Genomic DNA, 27706 nt, shown 5'->3' with positions numbered 1-27706 from the left:
AGGCTGTTGTCTGCCTGTGTATTTTTGCAGGATGAGAGAAGCTGATGAAGTCTGTGTGCCCATAGCCTAAAGGGGTTGTTTACCTTTGAATTAACTTTTAGTATGATGTAGAGAGTGATATTCTGAGACAATTTGCAATTGGTTTTGATTTTTTATTATTTGTTGTTTTTGACTTATTTAGCTTTTTATTCAGCAGCTCTCCAGTTTGCAAGTTCAGCAACCTGGTTTGTAGGATTCAAATTACCCTAGCGACCATGCATTGATTTAAATGAGAGACTGGAATATGGATAGGATAGGGCCTGAATAGAAATATGAGTTATAAAAATTAGTAATAACAATAAATTTGTAGCCATACAGATCATTTGAGGAACCGAATAGAAAAACTAATAATAACAGTAGCAATAAAAATATATTTGTAGCCTTACAGGGCATTTGTTTTTAGATGGGGTCAGTGACCCCATTTGAAAGCTGGAAAAAGGCAAATAATTAAAAAACTATAAAAAAAAAAGAAAAATGAAGGCCAACTGAAAAGTTGCTTAGAATTAGCCATTCTATAACATACTAAAAGTTAACTGAAAGGTGAACCACCCCTTTAAGGGGGTGACAGTTTTCACTGATATCAGCAAGCAGTGAGGGGGGGGTAAGGCCATTCCTGCTCCTTGAGTGAATCTTTGTAGCAGCTCCCTACGCGTTTTAGGTCATGTGACCCGTCATTGGTGAATGCTGCTTCCTCAACTCCCCTTCCTTTTAAAGGCATAGAAGTTAAAGGTATTGTTACACAATTTTAAAAAATGGTGGTACGAGCCAAAGGCCTAGTAGCACAGGTTAAAGGTATTGTGAAAGGCATTGTGGTACAAATTAAAGGCATAGTAGCTACTATGATGTGGCTCATCAGAAAATGAACAAACATCTTGTACTGTCCTATACATTTTGTTATATAATAGAAGATTGTACTCTGTGATGTCTTTGTCTGGTTTTAATAATACAATATGTTGTATACAATATTATTTCTAAAGGATCATTTTAATTGTTATAGGGTTATTTAGCAATACCATAGTAGATGCACACTATAAATGATAGAAACACATTCAACCACAAAGAGGTGATTGTCACTGCATTGCTCTCAAGGTATTCTTCATTTATATATTCCACCATGGACATGACAGCGGTAGTAGTTTCTTCACATGTAGGCTTGATCAGATCAGGAGGGAGCTGAAAGCCATAGGTGCCATTATCCCTAAGTTCCAATGTGTAAGATAATTTTATTCCAATTTCAACAGTCCAGTCCCCTGAAGAGCCAGAATCCTCATCTGCAAGAAATATAAAGAAACAGTTAAAAGGAAGACCTTCATTTCTATGTTCATTGAGTAATAAATGAACATTACATATATATATATATATATATATATATATATATATATATATATATATATATATATATATATATATATATATATATATATATATATATATATATATATATATATATATATACTGAGCATTTATATTAACAAAAGTGTTATATTTACTGGTTTATGTAATATTACCTTGCTTTGATATGCATATACTGTTTTGTACTTTCGGTTAGTTTTCAATATACATTAGTTCAACATTTTGATTTTTTTTGATTTTTCTACAAAAACATAGACAATTTACATCTTAGCCATGTCATACACAACAACATGTAGGGGTCCATAGTGTTAACCTCCCCTATGTTTTGGAAATCCCCTAATGTTGGAAATCCCCTGATTTGGCCAGCTAAGAATTGGGTCTGATGTAGAGATGGGAGAGGGAATGTTTCCTTTTCCAGGTTGAAGTGTGCCCCTGGCAGTTCCAGATTTAGTCTTTATAAAGGAGAGTCACCATGTGCTCTGCCTCTTTTTTTTAGGAAGGAGTGGATATTGCTGGGAGCCATGGAATTAGGCCCCAGTAGAGGAAAGGCCCCAAGGGTGGTGAGGTCCTTGGTGAATTTGGAATTACAGGGACCTTGAGGATGGTGTGGAGTTTGGCCAGGGAGATGCATGGAGCACAGAGACAGAGAGAGAGCAGAGAAAGTAACAGAACTGCCTGGCGACCTGGCTTTGAGTGCTCAGCTTGGAAGCTTGGAGCTCAGCCAGATAAAGAGAGATTTTTGTGTAGACACTGTGGATGCCTTTACTAGCCATGTGAGTCTCCGTGAATGATCCATCTGAGGGAAGTTATTGGAGGGCTCCAGTGTTGGGTGCCCTATGTGAGGACAGACGTTGTTCGTGTGCCTGCTACGTGGGAGCAACTACCTTATACAAAGGAGAGGTACTATGGGGCAGGTATTGCTACCTGGGATATAATAAGAGCTTTTAGGAAAGGAACTGAACTGTGAAATTTCCTTTGTCCACCCGAAGTGGCATGTCGGACTGTTTCCTGGAAAAGACTGTACCAAGATTTGGGAAAACCACATAGGTACCCTAGTACAGGGTTATATTGTTTTTCATTTGAGTTTTTTATATAAAGTTAATCTTTGATACGACAACTCGTGTGTGTTTATTTTCCTGATGGAATTCCCCTGCCGTGTAATCCCTCAGTGCCCACTAGGTGGAGGCACTTTTATATAAATATAAATCCCAGTTCCCAGTATCTTTCACATAGCAAAGATAATTCAAGCCCTGGATTTCGATTAGTTACGGGCTATTTAAGAGAGTGTAAATCCTATTCTACAAGAGTGCTTAAGAAAAGGGTTGCAAACATTTTCAATGGTTTTAAGGTTACCTGTAAATGTTATTTATAGCAGTACATGTTTACCCCTGTTCTCTAGTTCTTACTATTAAAACATTGTAGCAGAAGCCAGTTATCCTCCAGGTATTTTAACCATCTGGCTTCTGCTACAGGTATCTAAACCAAACATGTAGGGAGTATAAATAAACATGTTATAGAAATTTAATTTTTAAAATTAATTTTAAAGCTTTTGAAAATGTCTAATGTACAGTATAATGGAAAGTTCTTTGCAATTACACTATCTTTCATTATACAAACCCCACCTGACCAGTTTTTAGTGGATTTCCCCATTAAAGGAATGTCAAGAAAATGTGGGCAGTTCTACAATACATATATTGGCTCATTAAAACTTTCCTCTATAAAGGTGCACTCTTTATAGTGAAGTGACACATTTGTTGTGAACTATTTTTTTTAAATCTGGACACTGCCAGGAGTAAAACATCAATATCAGTAATACTTACACAATATGAGAGCTGAAGATCCATATACATACTCATTGTTATGTTTTTCTTTCATTTGAGCTACTGCCTTCTCTGCAACTAACATCTGGAAAGAAATTGTACAGACTTTTTTAAAGGTATTCATGTTATTTGCCAAATATTTGAATAAATATCCAGAATCCTTATCTCTATATTTAAGAAACACACATGCAAATTCTGAGAGATAATCTTGGATTTATGTCTTCTATGTTAAACGGGAGACTATTTTATTGTATCATAAAATATTAAAGAAACATAAGATACACAATACACATTTATGTGAAAAGGGTGTCATATTCCCTTGATTACTGCATGTAAATATTGCCATGCAATACAGGTGTGGGACCTGTTATCTGGAATGCTCATGATCTTGGATTTTCAGGATAAGGGATCTTTTTTTAATTTGGATCACTTTTTTTCTTTTGCTTAAAAAATTATTTAAGGATTTTGCCTCCAATAAGGATTAATTATATCTTAGCTGGGATCAAGTAAAAGGTACTGTTTAATTATTATTACAGAGAAAAAGGAAATAGTTTTTAAAAATTTGCATTATTTGATTAAAATGGAGCCTATGGGAGATGGCCTTCCCCGTAATTTGGAGCTTTCTGGATAGTGGGTTTCTGGATAATGGACGCTATACCTGTATATATATAAATATTTATACACACATCACATTTGCAATAAACAGTGAACAACTTATGTCTCATGTTCCCAATATGTTTTTTATTCAAATGGAAAACTTTGCATTTCATCAAAGGTTCTTTGTATGTGCCCTTTACAAATGCATATATCACTGTGTTAAATGTAAATACTTAATAAGGACAGAAAATTATAGATGTAACCCCCATAATTTGTGTCCTTCAGAATGAACAAGCTCTGTCCCTGTAGACTTACAGTACCTGGGTTGCAGAGTGCTATGCTCTGCACACTATACATGTGTTGTGCCAAATCTTTTTGGACTATTGCATTACAATTTTAAGAACCCAGGCATAGCTATTCATTGTCTGTGTGCCACCCTTGGACTGTGTGTGTGTATACAAAAATATATATAAAGTATATTGTTTGTTTGACCAGTAAGTGCAGTGTTTACGATATACAGTATATTGTATATATATATTTTTTTTTTCTCATCATTGCTGATCAATAAGAACTACTCTTCAAACATGTTAAACTAAATGGACTATATCAGGGAACCGAATGCCATAATTAGTGTCACAAAGCACATATATAATCTAAAATATTCCTGTCTCGATAAATTATTTTGTGCCCTTGTTTCTTTTCTTTAAATTAACTATATTTTTATTTAGAGAAACAACATATCACTTACCATTTCTTTGTGGTGTGGGGATGGGTCCTTTTTGTAACCATATGGAAGTAGAATCATCTGCCCATAGGAATGAATTGTGAGGTAACATAATATGTCAGATTTAGTCTTTTCAATGAGGCGTGCCAGTGCTTTGGTTTCAGGTTCAGATTCTGCCTCTGGACCACAAAATATATTGCTTCTACAGTCCCTGGAAGCTCCAATAGCTTGGAAACACACAAATAATGTTAAAACATGTTTCTTTTTAGATATATAAACATATATGCTTTTTGTATTACATACTTTTAGCCCAAATCACTATACTCAAGCAGCAGGGTTTTAAACAAACATATTTATCACCCTAGTGCCTAGACACTCGAGAGACTGGATTTGAAGGGAGATTGTGCGGGATTTTGCATCTGACATGAATGCTGACTATATAATCTTATCCACTGAGGAAGGGAGCGCGAGGCTCCTGAAACGTTTGGTTATATTCCGCACATTAAAGCCTCGGAGGCACTTTAAGTACACCACCCGCATTGGCATTGCGTCTTCATTATTTTTGTTCGACTATATAATCTTGGTGTCATAGTTCTTTAACCATAATAATAATTTAACAAATATGTTAAAGTGGTTTAAAGAGAAGTTACCCTGCAGCAAAATTATTTTCAGTCACCTCTAAACTAAAGGTTAAATAAATGTTTCATAATATATTAAAAATCACTTATCAACCAGTGTCCTACTGGGCCACCGAAAGTTCCTGCCCCACCAGCAGCCACAGGGTTTAATTCCTTTATAGTTAAGCTGCTAATTATAAATATAAATAAGAAGAAGCACTCTGCTCTTCTCTGGTAAGAAGTAGAAGTAATATACACATAATAACGCATTGTCAATCGCAAGGCTATTAAAGAACCAAACTTAAATGCAGTATTGGGCACATATCTTTATGATCTATCATATAATTTAGCTCCTTCCAAATATTACGTGGTAAATATATGGAGAATTGCAGTAGGACATACAGGAACAGGCAAATGATAACAAAGAACTATGTTGATAGCATATTAAATCTACTTAAATGGCTAATCAGCAATTCATTTAGTCTTTGATTTTTTTGTCATTGTAGCCATATTCACGTACAGCACAGTGCTGTGAGAAGGAAGCACTGTGGACTGAAGACAGATTACAATTTAGCAATACCCCTATGCTTTAAGACAAGCCTGTCCTGGCAGATTGATACGTTATGGCTAATGCCAGATGTGGGTGCAGGCACACATGGCTGATTTTGGCACTGAGGTGTATACTCACGCATCTGCCACATCGGCCAACACAGTGATTCTCGGAAAGGAAGGGGCTGATTCTTGGAGTAGGGGCTGATTCTTGGCCTGCTTTTATCTACAGGCGGAAAATTTGCCATGTCTAGCATTAGCCTATATTCCATTAAGTGCTAGCTGTGTTTTAGTGGATATAGCACCACTTCAAAACAAAAGACTTTTATGGTTTAAGTAAATAATATTGCTTAATTAGGGTTGCTACCTTTCCTCGCTGCTAACTCTGATGGGCGGTTACATCATGGAGGTGAGGTTATGCCGTGGCGACTGGCCTGATTGCAGCATAGGTGGCAACACGATGCATAATCACAAATTTTGTTTCAGTTAAGCAACCTGACTTACTCATATATCTATGTTTACACAGACACTTCAAGTTATTATCTGATTATCAGATTATGAAATAATGTTGTTATCATGCTTTAGTAAGATAAGGCAATTTGTTTTTATATAAAAGCAGTAAAATCAAGTCTGCTTGAACAATACTGTATGCATTTTATGTAGTTTTACACCAGTTCCAAGGAATCTCCAAGTCACTCGCTGTATGTGTCCTTTATCTCTCTCTTTCCATAGACCCTTTGATTTAATGACAAAAGTGACTGCTCTGGCAGTCAGGCCTTGTGTCTGCATTGTAAAGGATGGCAATTGGGAGGCCACATTAAAAACATTTTATTATTATTATTGTTGTTGTTAATAGTGTTGCTACGTGCTTTTTATTAGAGGCAGAAGCAGGAGCACCTCAAAGCTTGATCAAAGCAGGCATTAAATTGATACTGACACGTTCCTATAAAAATCATAGGAACGTGTCAGTATGAAGTATGTGGTGCACCTGGAATATTATGCTTCAAAGCCGCCCCCCAGCCCCGCGCACTTGCACTGACCGGACCCTCCGACACTGTTGAAACTCCTTCTGTGCAGTTTCAGTGGGGCTGGGCTGGCGTGATCCTTCCATATGCTGATTACAAATCAAAACAGGACTTCAGCCTGTGGAAGGATCGCTCCGCCCCCAGCCCAGCAACACAGAAGATCCGTTGGTAGTACGAGTGGTGAGCTGCGCAAAGGTGCGCAGGGCTGGGGATGGCTTTGAGGGGGGTTTTGAAGCAAAATATTCCAGGTGCAGCACATACTTCATACTGACATGTTCCTATGATTTTTATAGGACCATTTCAGTATCCCTTTAAATAAAGGACACCCTTGTGCTCCTGAGGGCCGCATGCTGTCCCTACCAGCAGATGGTATAGAATGCACTCTGCTCCGCACCAACTGTAGGTGCAAGTTCTAAATGTATAATGCCCTAGGAGGAGAAATAATTTGCTCCAAATAACACCAATGTACCAGAGAATAGGGATGTCGCGGACTGTTCGCCCGCGAACTAATTCGCGCGAACATCGACTATTCGCGTTCGGCGAATGTTCGCGAACGTCGCGCGACGTTCGCCAATTTGGGTTCGCCTTAGCTGGCGCTTATTTTTGCCCTCTCACCCCAGACCAGCAGATACATGGCAGCCAATCAGGAAGCTCTCCCTCCTGGACCACCCCCACACCCCCTGGACCACTCCCCTTCCATATATAAACTGAAGCCCTGCAGCGTTTTTTCATTCTGCCTGTGTGTGCTTGGAAGAGCTAGTGTAGGGAGAGAGCTGTTAGTGATTTGAGGGACAGTTGATAGTAACTTTGCTGGCTAGTAATCTACTTGATACTGCTCTGTATTGTAGGGACAGAACTCTGCAGGGATTTGAGGGACATTTTAGGTTAGGTAGCTTTGCTGGCTAGTAATCTACCTTCTACTGCAGTGCTCTGTATGTAGCTGCTGTGGGCAGCTGTCCTGCTGCTGATCTCTCATCTGCATCTGTTCTTCAAACAACTGCCACCTAGCTGTCTAAATATCAATAATAATACCGTCTCCAGAAACACCTCCCGAGTGACGTTTTTCAAGCAGCAATAATATATTCCGTATCCAACGGCTGTAGTGTATACGTTGACCTTGCAGGCATTATTTGCCCAGTCTTTAACCAAGTGCCACCTAGCTGTGTGAGCTTTTTCACATTCCGTGTCCAGAAACATCACCTGAGTGACGTAGTGTGATTTCTGCCCTTTACAGCACAAAACGCAGCGCTGTGTCAACAATGGATTTTTCAGATACATTTTTGCCCTTGATCCCCCTCTGGCATGCCACTGTCCAGGTCGTTGCACCCTTTAAACAACTTTAAAATCATTTTTCTGGCCAGAAATGTCTTTTCTAGCTTTTAAAATTCGCCTTCCCATTGAAGTCTATGGGGTTCGCGACGTTCGCGAACTATTCGCATGTTTTGTCGCAAGTTCGCGAATATGTTCGCGAACATTTTTTCCGCCGTTCGCTACATCCCTACCAGAGAATTAATGGGCCTTTCAATGTTCCATGTTATCTGCTTTCCAATATGCAACTTACAGCACCATTGAGAGTTAAAGTTCCTATTTAGGTCGACTCCATAGCAAGTCCCATTTTCATGTGGTGAACGATTCTTTCTCCACAAGCGGTCCTGTGTTTTGAAATATTAAATGAAAAACAATAAGGGAAATAGAAAATGAAACATTTTCTCAGAACTCCAGTATAATTGTAAACACTCATCAAGTTGCAGCCACATGACATTGCGTGCAGTAAGTAGTTCATGTGTCCATGTGTGCACTTGCAGGGAAGGGCACATTGCCACTCCGCACATATGACTGCAAGTTGTGAGCATATTCAGACAAAAATGCATGCTCAATTTTACATTCAGTGCTGTGCTCTAACTTGTAAATGAAGCTTAGTATGCTTTGTCTCATGAATCATCCACAATGACATTATTACTATAGGTGCTGCTTTAGGGCATCTTTGTATATATTCAAATATACTGTTATAGCAGGGAGAGATTTTATTTTAATTTAATTTAAAATCTGACATGGGGCCAGGCCAACCATATTGCCAGATTCCCAGGAGCCCCCAGTCATGTGACTTGTGCTTTGATACACTTCAGTCACTCTTTACTGCTTGGAGTGATATCACCACCTCCCCCCCAGCAGCCTAACAACAGAACAGTGGGAAGGTAACCAGATAACAGCTCCCTAACACAAGACAGCAGCTCCCTAGATTTTAGAACAGCACTCAATAGTAAAAATGCAGGTCCCATTACAACTCCAGTTATATGAGAAACAATAGCCTGTCAGAAAGCAGTTCCATAGTGCAGCACTGGCTCATTCTGAAAGCACATTACCAGGCAAAATGACCTGAGATGGCTGCCTACACACCAATATTGCAACTAAAAAAATACACTTGTTGAGGTAGAAATAAAATTTTACTTAGTAGAGTGAATTATTTGTAGTGTAAACAGTGTAATTTAGAAATAAAAACGACACCATAAAATCATGACAGAATCCCTTTAATACTTAACGATGTACAGCTTTCTTTCATCCTATTATAATTTTCAGGGACCAATGAGGCCCGTCAGAACAATCCACAGATAAGGTAGGCTTTCCTGCACTCCTGGGTGCACACTTGTCACCACTTAGATAAATAGTATTTGCATGTTATTCTGTATGGCATCACCGAGGGTATTCAGTGGGGCTGACCAAAAATATTGTAAATAATATAACAGTAGGTACTGTAAACGATGGCACAAAATAGTAAGTATGAAATAGAAATTTGCTTAAAGGAAATCATAGGGTGATAACACCTATAGGGGCAGGTTTAATAATGGGCAAAGTGACTAACATTAGCGAAAATTCGCGAGCGTGACGTCATTTCGTTACTTTGCAGATTTACTAATAGGCGCAGGCATAGCTACTAGGGATGTAGCGAACGTCGGAAAAAAAGTTCGCGAACATATTCGCGAACTTGCGCAAAAATGCGAGCGGTTCGCGAACGGTTCGCGAACCCCATAGACTTCAATGGGAAGGCGAACTTTAACATCTAAAAAAAAAATTTCTGGCCAGAAAAATGATTTTAAAGTTGTTTAAAGGGTGCAACGACCTGGACAGTGGCATGCCAGAGGGGGATCAAGGGCAAAAATGTATCTGAAAAATCTGCCTGTGTGTGCTTGGAAGAGATAGTGTAGGGGGAGAGCTGTTAGTGATTTCAGGGACAGATGATAGTAAGTTTGCTGGCTAGTAATCTGCTTGATACTGCTCTGTATTGGAGGGACAGAAGTCTGCAGGGATTTGAGGGACATTTTAGCTTAGGTAGCTTTGCTGGCTAGTAATCTACTGTTCTCTTTAAACAACTGCCATACGTTGACCTTGTAGGCATTGTTTGCCCAGTTTTTTTGGACGCAGCCACTGAAGCACAGTTGCCAGAAAAAATATGCCATATAAATGCTGAAAATAGTAATTTTTCGCCATACGTTGACCTTGTAGACATTGTTTGCCCAGTTTTTTTGGTTGCAGCCACTGAAGCACAGTTGCCAGAAAAAATATGCCATATAAATGCTGAAAATAGTCATTTTTTGCCATACGTTGACCTTGTAGGCATTGTTTGCCCAGTTTTTTTGGTCGCAGCCACTGAAGCACAGTTGCCAGAAAAAATATGCCATATAAATGCTGAAAATAGTCATTTTTTGCCATATACGTTGAGTCAACGTATGGCAAAAAATTACTATTTTCAGCATTTATATGGCATATTTTTTCTGGCCTCTGTGCTTCAGTGGCTGCGGCCAAAAAAACTGGGCAAACAATGCCTACAAGGTCAACTTATACACTACTACAGCGATGGATACGGATTACGTAAAATATATTATGGCTGCTTGAAAAAAGTCACTCCGGTGTTTTTTCTGGAGACGGTAATATTATGGATATTTAGACAGAATGTGAACAAGGTCACACAGCTAGATGGCAGTTGGTTGAATAACACACTGGGCAAAAAATGCCTACAGGGCAAATAATGCCTAAAAGGTCAACTTATACACTACTACAGCGGTAGTAAAATAAAAAAAAGTAAAATAAAAAAAAAATGAATATTAAAAAAAAAAAATTAAAGTTGGTGCTGCTGAACTACTAGGAGCAGCAGATTAGCACACCAGTCCCACTCCCCAACACTGCTAGACTAATAGCACTGGGCTCTTAGTAGTAGTAGTAGTAGTAGTAGTAAAACAACAAAAAAATAAATAAAAGCAGTCCTTACAAGGACTACTGTTATTGCAGCAGTCAGCAGATGAGATCAGAAGCAGGACAGCTGCCCACTGCAGCTACATACAGAGCACTGCAGTAGAAGGTAGATTACTAGCCAGCAAAGCTACCTAAGCTTAAATGTCCCTCAAACCCCTGCAGACTTCTGTCCCTCCAATAACAGAGCAGTATCAAAACGATTACTAGCCAGCAAACTTTCAACTGTCCCTGAAATCACTAACAGGCAGCAGCTCTCTCCCTACACTATCTCTTCAGCACACACAGGCAGAGTGAAAAAACGCTGCAGGGCTTCGGTTTTTATAGGGAAGGGGAGTGGTCCAGGGGAGAGCTTCCTGATTGGCTGCCATGTACCTGCTGGTCTGGGGTGAGAGGGCAAAAAAAAGCGCCAACAATGGCGAACCCAAAATGGCGAACGTCGCGCGACGTTCGCGAACTTCCGGCGAGCGCGAACACCCGATGTTCGCGCGAACAAGTTCGCCGGCGAACAGTTCGCGACATCTCTAGTAGCTACGCAAATTCGCTAAGATGCGTATTTTACTGAACGTTACCTCTTGCGCCAGACTTGCCTTCGCCACAATCAGACCAGGCGAAGTGCAATAGAGTAGATAGGGCTTCCTCAAAAAATAGCTGAAAATTTTTTTTAAGTCCCAAAAAACGCTGGCGACTTTTCATTTTTCAGGGTGATAGGCTGCAAAAGATCGTAAATTTTTTCTGAGGTAACCAGCTACCCCCTACATTTCCTAACATATGGTGCATAAACTATACACTGGGCTCATGTGTAGGGCAATATAACAACTTTATCTTATTTTATTAAGGTTCCCTGGGCTTGTGTAGTGTAATGTATTGGCTGCAACATATACGTCCATTCAACTTTAACTTCCTGCCATATGCAAATTAGCCAACGCTAGTGCAACTTTGCTTCGCTTGCCACAGTAACGCTAGCGCTACTTCGCCAGCGTTCGGTGCCTTGGATGCAACTTCGGATTTTAGGGAATTATCGTTGTCCTGGCAAATTTACGCCCGTCAAAGTGTTGTGATGTGAGCGAAGCGGACGCTATTACAAATTCGGCGCTTAGTTAATCTGCCCCATAGAGTGCATGGCAGCTTTCTGGAAATGATAATGTTATTACAAGTCAACAAGCTGCCACTTATAATACAGAGCCATGTATCCAAACTTTGCAAGGCTGTATTTGTCCTAGTAAAACAGAGGTTCTAGATGCATAATTATCCACAGGAACTTACAGAATTAATATGCATGTCTCTGCCTATAATTCCTTAAGTGAAGGGTAAAGACTATCATCTTTTGGTTTTATGGCAGTGCCAATTTAATGTATGGGGTTTATCACACAACTGCCTGCTGCCAATTAAGTTCCGCTAAAAGACCCCTATGGCGTTGTAAAAGACCCCCTATAGCATTGTATTGCTAATTAAAACAATAAATCTGCCTTTTCTGAAAGATGGTTAGTTCAAAAGTCACTGGGCATACACTTATTTAAAAACAGTTGTTTAAAAACAGTTTGATAGCACATTTCTCTCAGTCCAAAAGTCCAAAAAATAACAATAAATTGATATGTCTGTGGTTGGAAAATATTAGACTTTCCAGCAACTGATGAACGATAAGATATTCCATGTAAAGCACTGGGTAATCTGTTGGCACTAATTAAGTAAATGACTCTCACTTGCTTTGGTATAAATTAATTTGTTCATGGAATAAATATTTGTTAATGATGTATTATTAATATTCATTTTCAAGCCTTACCGTTGTCCAGGTGTAAATATATCCATCAACATTCAACACCGGTAACACATAAAAGTCTACTTGCTTGAGGACATTGGCCAGAATGGCATCAGTTTTGTAATTTGAAACAATCTGTAGCATGAAGAAGACAATGAAAACAGGTCCCTCTTAGTGTGCGGTACTACAGTAATTTGCCAGTTACTCTTATTCAATTAACTATAATCAGCAGATTCAAAATATATATGTTAATTCTACTATGTTCATACATTAATATCTGTCTACTGTCTACTGAAAATGTTCACATTCAATGATATATCACTATGAACACGTAAAAAATATAACATTTGCAGATTGGTTTTGCTCCATTTCTACTTCAAAGCAAATCTCTTCACATTTTGTTTAGAATATAAAATCAGTTATGAAGTTGTTATGCGTTACACTGTTAGATTTCTGTTTGAGGCTTCTACAAATTATAGGGGGGCATTTAAAACCCTGGCGAGAACACGCCCCTTAGTGCTTATTTAGTAAGCCTTTGCTCCTCATTTACTAAGCCTTTGCTCCTCATTTACTAAGCCCTTGCTCCTCGTTTACTAAGATCAGGACATGCAGCTCACTGCTGGATCTAAAGGCCCCTAAACAGCTCTAATCTCTCTACAGAGTGTAGTATTATCTGTGCAAAAAACAGAGCAATGTAGACTGTACTATGTAATTACTTTGGAATTTGGAGATGTTACTAATTACTATTTGCATCTTTAGTAAGTTAGGGGTTATTGGAACAATAATACCGTTAAAAAATAGTTTCCCCTACATTATATTTAGTAAGATCAATATTTCTCACTCTTAATTACAGTTTACTTAACTGTAGTGACATTGTCCAGAATTTGCCTTTTTATGCCCTGTTCAGACTGGCAGCAAAATATTTTAAAGAAACCCTTGTGTATGGGAGTTCAAAATATTTGCAGGTGTCATGATGTCATAAAAGGAATCTTTTTAAATAACCTACCTCATTTACAAACCACTGGCAGAAAGCCACAGAAATCCATTCACGTGCATGAAATCCACAGTCTATGAAAAATATTTTCTTTTGCTTGTCTGATGGCCAACCAATCTATCAAAATGAAATTCAGTTATTTTGTAATATAAAATGGTACAAGGCATACATAATAAAACATAAACTGTGCTCAAAAAAGTGCAGCTATTAAAGGGGTTGATCACCTTTAAATAAGATTTTAGTATTTAGGATGTAGAGAGTGATATTTTGAGCCAATTTGCAATTGGTTTTCATTTTTTATTATTTGTGTTTTTTGTTATTTAGCTTTTTTTTCCAGCAGATCTCCAGTTTGCAATCTGGTTGCTAGGGTCAAGATTACCCTAGCAACCATGCATTGATTGAATGAGAGATTGAAAATATTAAGAGAGGGTCTAAATGGGAAAATGAGTAATAAAAAGTCACTATAGCAATAAATATGTAGCCTTACAGTGCAACTGCTCCCCCATTTTAATGCTGGAAAGAGTCAGAAAAATGTAATTAATATTATTAATTCAAAAACAAAATATAAATAAAAAAATTTTGAAGACCAATTGAAAAGTTGCTTAGAATTGGTCATTTTATAGCATACTAACAGTTAACTTAAAGGTAAACATCCCCTTTAATATTGTGCAGAAATGTTTGTTTAAATTGCATTGAATTAATTGCAGTAAGAAATAGCTTTTATGTCTGCTTGTGTCTTTCATGTAATACGTTCAACAGCATGTAGAGTTTTTGGGACAATCTTGTTCTGCAAGGCAAGTTCTTGTGCCTATCTTATACAATGTCCAACAATGGAGGACAAAATGCAGTAGACTGAAGAGAAGTACAGGGCACTCAGGGGCCCAGACAAATATTGACCCAAGGGGTTCAGCCAGGTGGTGCAAACTTAGGAAACTTGCATAACTGACATATAAACGTATATATCATTTGTTTTTACATAAAACTGTGTAATAATTAGAGGGGAACATTGATAGCAATGTATTTCCATTTTATGTTTATGTATAAGTAAATATGCCAAGATAGTATTTTATGTGAACCCACATTCTTATGTCTTTGTTCTTGATGTAGGAGAAAATATATGTCTTATAACTAATTTAGTTATAGTTTCCATTTTCAGAAAACCTATATTAACATGGGCTTCATACAGTACACGTAAGGGCATGTGTATCAAGGGTCGAATTTTGAGTTTATGGGAGTTTCTAAAAACTCCCATCAATTCGCATAAACTCAAAATTTAAAAAAAAAACAACCAATCGAAATGTATTAAACAAAAAAAAGGTTTTTTTTTAAATTTGGGTGAATTGGATCAACCTGTAAACTCTAATCAAATTTGACTGAATTTGATTTGTTTTAAAAAAAAAATTGATTTTCAAAAGTCCAAATGACTCCAAATTGGTTGTAGAAGGTCCCTCATAGGCTAAAACACCAATTTGGCAGGTTTTAGATGGCGAATAGTAAAATTCAAATTCTTAAAGAGACAGTACATGATAAATTTCGAATTTCAATTTTTTTTTTTAAACTCGAGTCGAATTTGGACTATTCCCTAGTTGAATTACACTAAAATAAGCTCAAAATTCGAATTTTCAATTCAACCCTTGGTAAATCTGCCCCGTAATGTACCAACTAGAATGACTAATTATAATGATTTCTTTCTAAACTTACTTTTAAATAGTACATTGGTCGCAGTTCATATGTGCATCCAATATAATGCTGTGATACAATTTCACTGTGTTTTTCTTTCATCAGGTCCATCCAGTTATAAATCTGTGAGTAAAGATACATGTCATTAGAAGTCGCTTGAGGTCACTTTTACAGCCCTTTTTATAAAACATATAATAATAAAATAATAATATTGTTTATTACTTTGGCACCCTTTGCCAGTTTCTGTTAATGTTGGAAATTGGGTGGAATGGTAAAGAGAATGATTGGCATGTTACATTATGTTAATGATAACCTGTAGTATATCAGCTTAATTATGGGATATGATGTGCTGGTCATTAATTAAAAGATTTCAAGTTGTATGTGGCACAGTTTTAAATTGTTCTAGGTTATATACAAAACCAATATCAAGTATACCAAATAAAATACTATTTGTATCTTGAACATATGCACAGTAAGTAAGCATTTATATAAAACTGCTCTAGTTTGGACGTATTCCAGGAGAACAAGCTAAAGGGAAATGTTAAAATTTCTCAAAATAGGATATGATCTAGATATAGCATGAAAACTGGTAGTGGTTAATGGAAAAGCAAAATCTATAGCTGATGTAATAGCCCCCCAATTGTTTCAAAGAAAGAAATAAAAAGCCATGACTGAAATAAATGCTCTCTTTTTTTCTTGCCCAGGGTGTAATACATGTAAACATTTAAGGTTAGAGAAGTTCAGAGTCAAAGTACAGTAGATGTTACTGTTAAATACAGTTTGGCCTAAAGGCATGAATACCAATTTTGAACTGTGTTTTCTTACATTAGTTTGGAAATAAGGGAAATAACTATTTGTTTATTTATAGGAATTAGGTACAAAATGTATTTGATATTTTTGCATATTTAATAGTAAGAAAATGATTTTTGCACTATTATACACCTTGCACTACACACTAGTGGTTTGTGGAATAAAGAGCAGGTTTGTTTACCTTCACGATGTAGTATAAGCCTGTATATGTAAAGAAAAGCACATTGATCCTATATGGAGTTTCTGCATTAATATAGACTTATGCATATGCTTACATTAATAAGCAATGTGGAAATGTGCAGTCCATACAATGTAGCATATGCCTACCCAAAAGATATATGGGGGTGCTTAGAATTGTATATAGTTAGCACTGAATCCACTATTTTACAATTCGGACGAATCTTGAATGCTTTGGGAAAGATTTGGACGAATACCGAATCCGAACCCTAATTTGCATATGTAAATCAGGGAACTGTGGGGGGAAAAGAACTTAGTGCACAAACAATGTTTGACTTTCTTATTTGTGTGACGAAAACACATGTGATTTTTTGAATTTAGATTCTGTTTGGCCAGGCACTTGGATTCGGCCGAATCGTGACTGAATTCTGGACCAAACTCTGGATTCGGTGCATCCCTAAGTTTTACACATACTTTAGGAAAAAGTGGAGGTTAAAAGTGTATGTATCTATCTATATCTATATATATCCCAGGTCCCGAGCATTCTGGATAACAGGTCTCATATGAGACCTGTTATCCGGAATGCTGGGACCTGGGTTTTTCTGGATAACAGATCTTTCCATAATTTGGATCTTCATACCTTAAGTCTACTAGAAAATGATTAAATAACCCCAACAGGCTGGTTTTGCTTCCAATAAGCATTAATTATATCTTTGTTTGGATGAAGTACAAGGTATTGTTTTATTTATGGGAGACAACCTTTCCATAATTCAGAGCTTTCTGGATAACATGTTTCAGGGATACTGTGCACTTTAGGGTTTTATTCTTTATTTATATCATACTGTATATGTTTTTAAGGGTTTATGTGCATGCCATGTATTTTTAATAGTGGAGAATATATAAGGGATGTTCCCCTAGTAAGCCACACCTCCTTTGATGAAGTGCCAAATGACATGAAATGCATTAGGAGACAATAGTTATTGGGGCATGAAGCCCTGAGACACCTCTGCAATCTGGTATATATTTGTTGTTTGTTTTAATTAATTTGTGCCTGCGCATTTCTTTGCTTTCATTTTCTAACTGGTAGTAAACTTCACAAAACTTTGGGATTTTTTTTTTAACGCACGTCGCTATACAAGTCTATGGGCGTCATTTCCACAGGTAAACAAGGTGAAAAAATTCTCCCATTCCTAATTAGGGTCTCTTCAGGAAAACCAGTTTCCATCATAGCTTGTTCAATGGTGAAGAACTTTGTCATGGGGGCACTGGTTTGAAATTCGGTTGGAATGTCATAAATCCAGCACAGCTCTGTGACATTACTGCTAAAAGTATCATAACATGTTCACTAAACACCTGCAGTTTCTCAGGGATTCCAGAAGTTATGTCAGCATGTGCTGCATGTGAAATTTAAAACTTCAAAGCCCGCTAGTGACAATGTTCATTCCTAGTTTACCTGCTGATGACTTAAGCTGGCCATAGACTCAAAGATTCGCTCGTTTGGCGACATAGGCAAACGAGCGGATCTTTCCCCGATATGCCACTAACGGCATGGCTATATCGGCGGTAATTCGAACCTTCCCGATCGATATCGTGGCCAGATATCAATCGGGAAGACCCGTCGGAAGCCCCCATACAAGGGCATATAAACTGTCAAATTGGTCCAAACAACTGATATCGGCAGCTTTATCTGCCCGTGTATGGCCACCTTTACTCTGTTCTTGTATTAACCTTTTCCTGTCTGACCTAACCTGAACTCTACAGTCCTAACCTGTTACCTCCCATTACCTGTCCCAAAGTTCTCTGCTCAAATACTAAGACCAGTGGCCCCTGAGACTCTATTGTGGTTCCCTTGTTGTGACATACTTTAAGTAGAAGTCATAACAGATTGAAACTTTCTGTAGAAGTTGACTCAGTGTAAGTTCTTTCTTACCTCGTCCATTGGATGATATTTTGTATAGTCATAATTTTCTAAAGATGCTTTTTCAGTTTTGGGTGCACTCACAGAATTGCTGTCTATAAGTTTCTGAATATCTTCAATAATAACCCTTTAAAGGAAAAACACGAGAATTAGTATGATATAGCAAGTGCTTACTATGGAACATGCACACAATAATACAGCCAATGACAAAAGAATAAATACAAGGAAAAACATGGAGTCCATGGCTCATGGGATATTATGAGAGCCTTAGTGGAGACCTGTGGCAGACCCAGGAGGATATTGCTCAGAAACATCAAATCATATGTCTTCACTGGAGCACTGCGGTGGTCAAAATACCCCTTGAGCCATAGGCCTGAAATGTGCCTCTACACAAGAAACTTGTCGGACATATAATTTTATTTGTGTTATTCCTTCCTCTACTGTAATTAAACTTACAGGTATTTTGTTTCTAATTGTCATTGCCAGGCATTCTCCAGTACTGGCTGTTTGATTCTATGATTTACATGTTCTGTAAAAAACAGCTAAAATTCTTCCAGGCACATTTTTAACGTCTGTCTCATCATCTTCTAATTCATTGTTTTCTCTTGATATTCGGGAATCCTTTAGAAAATATCTTCCTCATACAATTATCTATCTGTATGCCTCCTCCATCTGTCTCTCTTTCTGTAGTGTTCCTAAGAAGACAGTTCCCCTTGCATTATGTGAGCCTGCTTATTTTCTCTTTTGTCATCAACTTAGTAAGTAAATGTGTTTGAAATGATATGAGGATCTTACTCATAAGGAACAGAATGCTGAAGAAGATTTTCCTTCATCTGTTCCACGTAAGCAAATGGGATTCGGACATGAATATCTCTTCCTTCATGGATCTGCTCAACTGTTTTTGGCTTCCACAGGTCAAGCTTTGCAAAAGATACAAAGTTAATAGAAAGAGATATTTAGATGTAAGCGTAATGAATGGAATGTCCATAAGACACTCAACTACTGACATGAATATTGTCTGCAACTTAGTATATTATTTACAGTTTCCACTTTAATAGCATTCAGGATTTATTGTGCCTCATAATACTTACCTGACATGAATGTCATTGCACTCGTTTGTTTTTGAATATTCCTCTGTCTCCAGATTCTTGCCATTTTATGACTCCTAAGTCTGCCACCTGCTATGCTCATTTTAAAGACACTGACTTAAAGGGCAAGTCAACCCCAAACTAAAAAGACAATATAATTCCAAGTAACTTTCCAAATATACATTTGTTAAAAAAAACATCTCTGGTACTCTTCATTAGTGATGGGCGAATAAATTCACCAGACACAAATTTACGGTGAATTTGAGTGTTTTGCTGCAAGCAAATTAATTAGTGAAAATATGATGACAATTCACCGGAGAAAAATCTGCTGCATTAAATTTGTCGCGCACATAAAAATTGCTGCGCGTCAAAATTATTTGGATGCAAAAAATTCGCAAAAAAACTCTATAGGCTAGACTGACTGAAGCAGACAAAAAAATTACACAACTCCTTATACTGGTTTCTTCTTATGAAGCTTGCATATCCTTATTATGTAAGCTTTACTGTATCTCTGTTTGTGTATTTATTTCAGCTGCATAATATATATGATATCTGTTGAGAAACAAAGGTGTTTATTCACTTACCAGCCATTCATTTGTCAATGTTTGCAGATATTTTGCATGTTCTGATGTCTCTGGAGTGATTTTAAAAACTTTGTCTCTGTAATAATACCAAATACTCATTAGGCAGGGTTAGAAAGGACGTTTGCTAGCCTATAAAGTAAGATACAATGAAACTATATATTACATTGACTTTCATTTACACTATGCAATAAATTAACATTAATAGAGTCATATTACACATTAATGTATTGCTATTACAGTATAAGCCAGGCTATTTCAAAAAGACAATTAAGAGTACAAGTGGAGCTCACCAAAACGCTTAGTCGGATTTTCCCACGGGGTATCCTGTGCGTGATATCCCAATTAGGTCAATCTGTAGAAATATGTAGAGGTGTGGGACAAATCCAAGGCAGCAACTGGACTGCAAAACTTCTTTATTGGGGATAGAGGTACACAACATGTTTCGGGCAGCGCCCTTTGTCAAGCGCCCTTTGTCAGCGCCACTTGACAAAAGGCGATGCCCGAAACATGTTGTGTACCTCTATCCCCAATAAAGAAGTTTTGCAGTCCAGTTGCTGCCTTGGATTTGTCCCACACCTCTACATATTTCTAAAAGACAACTAAGCTTACTAAAGGTGACATTTTAGAACAAATTATTCTGGAGAGTGGAAACAATTTAATGCCTAAATACACAAATAGTAAAAATACAAAGAAAACACATTTATTTAATAATTACAATACTTTTTGTGTGCTTTCTCCAATTAATCTGCTTAACACATAATTGGGAAATGATTGACCAGTATTTGTGGTATTAGGTCAGGTGAATGAAGGAAGGGTATGGTCTAAACTTTAAACAATATATTTTAGAAGAGACCCAATAATAATAATGCAGTAGCAAAATAATTATAAAAGTAAAAAATCTTTATTATTAGGTGTTTGCCTTCTTTTTCTGCCCTTTTCCTATTTTCAAATAGGGGACGGGGCACTGTCCCAGGAGCCAAAAAAACGATTGCTCTGTGAGGCTACAATTTTATTGTTTTTGTTAATTTTTATTACTTTCTGTTTAGGCCCTCTCTTGTTCATATTACAGTTTTTCAAAATGCTGGCTGGTTTCTAGGGTACCCTACCAACCAGATTGCTGAAATTCTGAACTGGAGTGCGAGTGCACAAAAAGCTAAATAATTAAAAACCCACAAATAAAAAATAACAAGCTATGAATCTCACTCTTTACATTGTGCAAAAAAAACAGTTAATTTCAGGGTAAACTACCCTATTAATTCTCATTGTGGCAGAGATGTTCTCTGCAACTATCCACCGGTATTGCACTACCTCATGCTCATTTCATGTAATAGATTATTATAGACTAATATATAATAGGCTTTATATCAGTAATGTGCAAAAAAAGTAGTAGAGAATAAAGAAAAGTGGCAAGACAGCAACTTGCACAAAAAAACAAGAATAACAGGATTTAGGTTTATAGCTTCATATTCCAGGAGGAACTTGGCTTCTCCCACCAGGGCACATCTTCAGCGAGAAAGGATACAACCAGCATAGTAACAGGGCCCAAAGAATGCCACTGTAACTTAAAAAGTAAATTTTCCATTTCAAAATCTGCACTTATAATGCAGGATAGCACAACTGCACTTACACAAGCAATGCCACCCCTGCTCTGAGGATAAACAAAGGAGGGAAGGGCTGGCAGTGCCAGGTCTGTTGCCGGGAAGTGTCCCTGCCTCCCACAAAAAATTTTGAACGTTATGATGACAATTACTTCCTTCATTGTACACAGCCATATTCAGTTATATATAGACATTGTAGGGCTTGTGTTTTTTTTTTAGCAAAATCCAGCTATTCAGAACTACAAGCCAACGACTCCGGAGGCATAGATCTAGAAAATGTTAGAATTTTCTTGTGTCTTTGTTTGGAGTTAAAAATCCATAAAAAATGATAAAATCCTTTAAGGCAGCACTTTGCAATTATACTTTGTTATGATTTTGAGGGGTGAGTTCACTTTAAAATTAACATTAGTATGATATAGACTATTCTGTAGATTTTACATGTAATGTTTTTATCTTTTTTGGGGTTTTTTTGTAATTATTTTGCCCTTTCTCCAACAGCTCTTCGGTTTACAATTTTAAGCAGCTTTCTGGTGTTCAATTTAATCTAGCAACCAGGCAATGGTGTTATGGAGATACTGAGTAGGCGAGGGCTTGAACAGAAAGATCAAAAGTAACCACAATAAAATTGTAAGCTCACATAGCAATCATTTTTTTGCCAGGTCAGTGGCCCCCATTTTAAAACTGGAAAGAGGCATAAGATAAAGGCATATAATTAGGGAAATAATGTAAAAATTAAAAAATTAAGACCCAATAAAAAATGTTTAAGAATAAAACATTATATTAATACTATGAGTTAACTTGAAGTTCAACTATATTCTTTTATAGAAAATAAGTTTAGGGCTAGTACATAGTATACATATAATGTTTTTCTCTTTGATTCATGTTTCTTGCATAGTCCCAGGGAGATACTGATCCATGTTCTGTCAGTATGTGTTGTACAAAGCGCAATCCACATAAATAATGGAAAGCCTTTCCCCCCCACCTTGATTTCCACACTTATATTTTTAGTTTTGCCCAAAGATATGTGTTTTCAATGCTTACCCATTGTACTGAACCTCTAAACAAGATCCCTCATACACTTGAACTCCAAGAAGGTAGATTGTCCCGAGTAAAAATATCATCTTTTAAGTTAAATATTTTATGTCCTTCTCCTGCTTATGGCATCAGTTTTAACCCAGTGTATATGACTTTACTTTTATTCACATTATATATTAGTGACCAGTGTGAACTTTGTTATAAAGATAATGCAATCAGCCATATCTTCTCTCTACATAATAAAAACATTCATGGCTTGCAATATAACTCTATCTCTACATGCTCTGCTTAAAGTTTTACAGACATATTAGGCAGAAGTAGTCATCAGCTGATCTTTAACGCATGTAGTTACGTCAATATATTTTAAACCAGAAAACACGCTATTGTAAAATGTTTATTATCTACAATACACAGGTATGGGACCTGTTATGCAGAATGCCGGGACATTGGGCATTCCGGATAACGGATCTTTCTGTAATTTGGATCTTCATACCTTAAAGGAGAAGGTAAGTCGTTAACCACTTGGGGGTGCCAAATTTTAGGCATTCCCAAGTGAATGTATTCACTTACCTGAAACCCCAGGCCGGTGCTCCTATCAGCAGAAAGCTGCACCAGCCAAGGGCCAACGAGCACCACGGAGCGCTCCTCTTATGGCTTCATCTGTCTTCAAATTTCCCAGGGTAGACGCATGTGCAGTAGAATGAAAAAGCAGAATTTTTAAAGTTCGGCTTTTCACTCGCATGTAAACAAATAAATAAACCCAATAGGCTGGTTCTGCTTCCAATAAGGATTAATTATATCTTAGTTTGGATTAAATACAAGCTACTGTTTTATTATTACAGAGAAAAATGAAATCATTTTGAAAAATTTGGATTATTCTGATAAAATGGAGTAATGGGAGATGGCTTTTCTGTAATTCGGAGCTTTCTGGATAATGAGTTTCCAGATACCTGTACTGCAAAATACAGGTTATACCTCAAAAAAAAAAAAATCACAAACTAAATGAATGTTTTAATTGCTTCCTAATATGGCCATGCAAACAAGATACTTCTACACTGGGGAGGTCAATTTAAGCAGTTTAAGTATAACTAGCCTTTGCTGACCCCCTCAAAAAAAACTTAAGAGGGGCTTGGCCCCTTTGCCCGCCCCCATGCATTGCAGTGTGCAGGCCTGTCCACTACAGCAGGTGCGCACATTTTCTTATAAGACCAGGTTATGGGGAGTGGGCATTTCAGTGCAGCAGACCCTGTGGCCCAGGCCTTCTGTGATGTTAGGAACAAATCTATACTTAGCAATTATGGAGTTCTGAAAACCCTTTGCTATGCACCCAATTAAGGTGTCAGGTGCTCAAACTGGATGACCTTTGCCTGCCCTTCAGGTCCTGCAATCCATGTAGAATAAAACCAGTAGCACACTGATAAAGGTGAAAGATGATTCCATGGTTTATTCAGCCCATATGCATACAAATAAAGATCAACGTTTCGGGCTCCACTGAGCCCTTTATCAAGCCTCCTGTGATGTTAGGGTCTGCTTTCTCTATAGTTAGGCACCTGGATTTAAGAATGCTCAAGCCTTTGGGTCCAAAAACCATGCCAGAGGTCAGAAACTTTTGCATGGTTTCTTCCTTAGAAGTGTTTTTTTTGCCCAGCACAAACCATAAAAGGTTTAGCAGGTTTTAGGTGCCAAGCTTTTTTTTTTTATTCATTTTTTTAAACTTGAAAAAAAAAGAAACCCACTTGGCAGGAATCAAGGTATTCAAAGAAAGAAGAAACCATGGTTACCCTTAAAATTTGAATAAACTTGAAATTTTACAAAACTCATACAGTATGTATGCTAATTTATTTAATAATTTAAAAAAATGGATTGAATAAAACTGAATTCATATTCTACTATAATTTTCGATATGTCTTTAAGTTCTCAAAAAAAATTGAAAATCTCAAATTGAAAAAAATCACTTAAATTTTGCAAGACAAGTCCCTTTGACTGCAAATTTTTAGATATTTGGGCATAATAAATATGGAACATTCTAGTTTTGGAACCCCTAATTTAAATTCATGAATTTTAAATAAAAATGCAAATTGCAGCAAAAATTCAAACATTGATAAATCAGCCCCTTAGTAAAGGCTGCAAAAGGGTTGTGAGAACAGCTTGACAGCCATTGCCTCTGGAAAGACTTGCTTACCTATCAAACCGTGGAAGACTGATTTATGAAAATAGTGTAAAGTGCAAATTTTTGGCACAATGGGCAAGATTCGATTGAGTAAGAAAAAGATTTATCACGTGAAAAGTCATGGACAAAAATCTATTTGAGATGCAATCCAATTCAGAAAAACTTAACTCACTGTTTTTCACGTGAAAACTCTATTGACGTCTATGGAAAAACCTGGAACTGAATTTGGAGAAAAGTTTTTTTCATCTATGAATTTTCACATGATAAACCATGAGATAACTTTTTCTCACTGAATTGAATCTGGCCCAGTGTGCCAACATTCTTGCCCAGATTCCATACATAATAGAGGAATACGCAGACAAGGGCAATATTTTCCTCTAGATACTATGGGGCAAATTCACTAAAGCGCGAAGCGGCTAACGCTAGCGCAAATTCGCCAACGTGACGTAATTTCGTTACTTCGCTGATTTACTAACGGGCGCTGGCGTAAATTCGCTGGCGAAGTGGACATACTCTAGCGTTACTTCGCACCGTTACGCCAGACGAAGTTGTACTATGGCGAAGGGACTTAATTATGCTAATTCACTAACCTGCGCATTTTACTGAACGTTACATCTTGCGCCAGACTTGCCTTCTCCACCTCAGACCAGGCGAAGTGCAATAGAGTAGATAGGGCTTGCTTCTAAAAAAGTTTACATTTTTTCCAAAAAACGCTGGCGTCTTTACCTTTTTTAAGGGTGATAGGCTGAAAAAGATCGTAAATTTTTTTGGGGGCACCCTCCTTTCCCCCTACATTTCCTAACATATGGCACCTAAACTATACAGTGGGCACATGTGTAGGGCAAAATAACAACTATTTTATCTAATGAAGCTTTCCCAGGCTTGTGTAGTGTAATGTATTTGCTGCTACATTTACGTCCTCAGGCCCGGACTGGCAATCTGTGGGTTCTGGTAAATACCAGAGGGGCTACTATAAGGTCCCATAGAAAGTCAGTATTTAGTGGGCAGGTGGGGGCTGTTTGGGCCTCTGTGTGGGCTGATTGGGCCTCTATGTATCTGAAATACCAGGGCCTAATTTAATTCTCAGTCCGGACCTGCGTCCATTCAACTTTAACTTGGCGCCGTATGCAAATTAGGCATCGCTAGCGTAACTTCGCTTTGCTTGACGAATTAACGCTAGCACAACTTTGCTACCGTTCGACTATCTGAGCGCAACTTCTGATATTAGTGAATTAGCCGCGCCCTGGCGAAACTTCACCTGGCGAAGTGCGGCAAAGGCGTCGCTAGCGCATTTTCGCTGCTTAGTGAATTTGCCCCTATAGGTGTAAATATGTGTGCAGGTCTGTGAATGTTGCACATCTGTGCAGAAGTTGTGTCTGTAATAGTGCAGTTCTGCCCCCATTTTAGCTCTTATGGTGCATCAGTAAAATGTATATGAGCACTTCTTTCTCACTTGTTTCCAAGGAGTTTGCAACAAGTAAAATGTATCATTCAAAAAAGTGTATGTAATATTGACATTATCTACCACAGCTTTCAAAACCATAATGGTTGTATCCATGTAGTTATTGTTTCAAAAAGAAGGCAAAGTGCTTATCAGCTCATATACTCACTATTAAACTATCCTGGAAACACTGTGTTTGCTAGAGAAAAATAGAATATTGGCATATGGAACAACAAGCACTTTGCACCAGGTCTAACAACCCAATTAACCAATCAGATGTGTGTTTTCAAACAACTTACCAGCTAAATGTTAATGACTTCCAGGTTTTGCTAATGAAGGTGAATTGCCCTTTAAGCAGAAAGTCTCAGTTCTCCAAATAGACCTGCTTATCTTTAATAGTTACAATTGTATCTTTGCTTATCTTAAATAATTACAAATGTATCAAAGTGCAGACACTCTAATTTAAAGTATTCTGGGCACTCTGACAATAATGACTCTTATTTCATTAGGTTTTAGAAACATTGGGCTTGATTCAATCCAGTGCAATATATTACACCTCGTATAAGTGTGCCTTTTCGTATGTCAACTATGCAATTCATTGCGCTTAAGACTTATTGCATTGACCGATAGATCTTTCTGTTACCTATGTATTAGCTACATAATGGCCCATTGAATATGCTAGTAACGCTGACTTTTCAAAATTCAATTCAACCGGAAACCACTTGCCGAGTGAAGTCTTTTGCGTTATCATCCGGTTCCCTTACACCACCTAGAACTGTCGGAAATGCTCTTTCTCCGATCACTAAAACCTTTTCTCCTTTTTTCCTTCTTCTATTCTCACACATGCACCTGATCACACAAGTGTTTTAAAGGCTCTTACAACTACGCCAATGTATATTTCATTAACAAAAGTACTTTCAAATATTTTATTGTTTTTTTACAGATATATTTATTCAAAATATATGACATATTTGCCTTATTTTTGTCTATTCCATTTTCATTCCACCTTTTAATAAAAACTAGGGACAGGAACTACCCCTGGGATAATTGGGAATTTTTTTTGCAGGGGATGTTAACCCTTTGGGGAATTTAATAAAAGTCGCAAAGAGCAAAATAATTCGCACCAATAAGACTAAAAATCCACATCTCATAATGTAATATTGTTCCTTAAACTGTTATTGCATTGCGAATTTTAATTGCGCATTGCGAATTTTAATTGCGCACTCATAAGAAGTGCTTGAAGGTGTCGTAATCTTTTGGAGCAAACAATGACTTTTTCAGTAAGAAGTTTTATTACATTGGCTGCGCATTGGCGCAAACTATAAAATTCGCAAACGGTCTTTTACTGTCGGAAGTGGTCGCTAAACAGTTTCCGGGCTCGCAAAAGCTATATTAAATTCACACAAAGCAAAATTTGTTCGCACAAAGGCATAACTTTTCGCATTGCAAATAGTTTTTCCTTAGCGATTTTTATTACATTCCC

At 37.4% G+C, this 27706-nt stretch overlaps 1 protein-coding gene across 1 annotated transcript; it reads right to left on the bottom strand.

Moving 5' to 3' along the window:
• Nucleotides 1–961: 961 nt before the first annotated feature.
• Nucleotides 962–22742, bottom strand: cpo.2.L (carboxypeptidase O gene 2 L homeolog). Its single transcript, NM_001112834.1, has 11 exons — nucleotides 22619–22742; nucleotides 19980–20055; nucleotides 19103–19227; nucleotides 18320–18434; nucleotides 15424–15525; nucleotides 13735–13839; nucleotides 12753–12863; nucleotides 8286–8376; nucleotides 4558–4760; nucleotides 3213–3297; nucleotides 962–1310 (listed from the first exon to the last, which is right to left on the bottom strand). Exons 1-11 carry the CDS (start codon nucleotides 22696–22698, stop codon nucleotides 1039–1041), a joined length of 1365 nt encoding a protein of 454 aa, NP_001106305.1. The 5' UTR covers nucleotides 22699–22742; the 3' UTR covers nucleotides 962–1038.
• Nucleotides 22743–27706: the final 4964 nt, after the last annotated feature.

Source organism: Xenopus laevis, chromosome 9_10L, assembly GCF_017654675.1.
Source record: "Xenopus laevis strain J_2021 chromosome 9_10L, Xenopus_laevis_v10.1, whole genome shotgun sequence".
NCBI lineage: Eukaryota > Metazoa > Chordata > Amphibia > Anura > Pipidae > Xenopus > Xenopus laevis.
The sequence above is the reverse complement of the archived record's forward strand: the minus strand, read 5'-3'. Positions and strand labels throughout refer to the sequence as shown.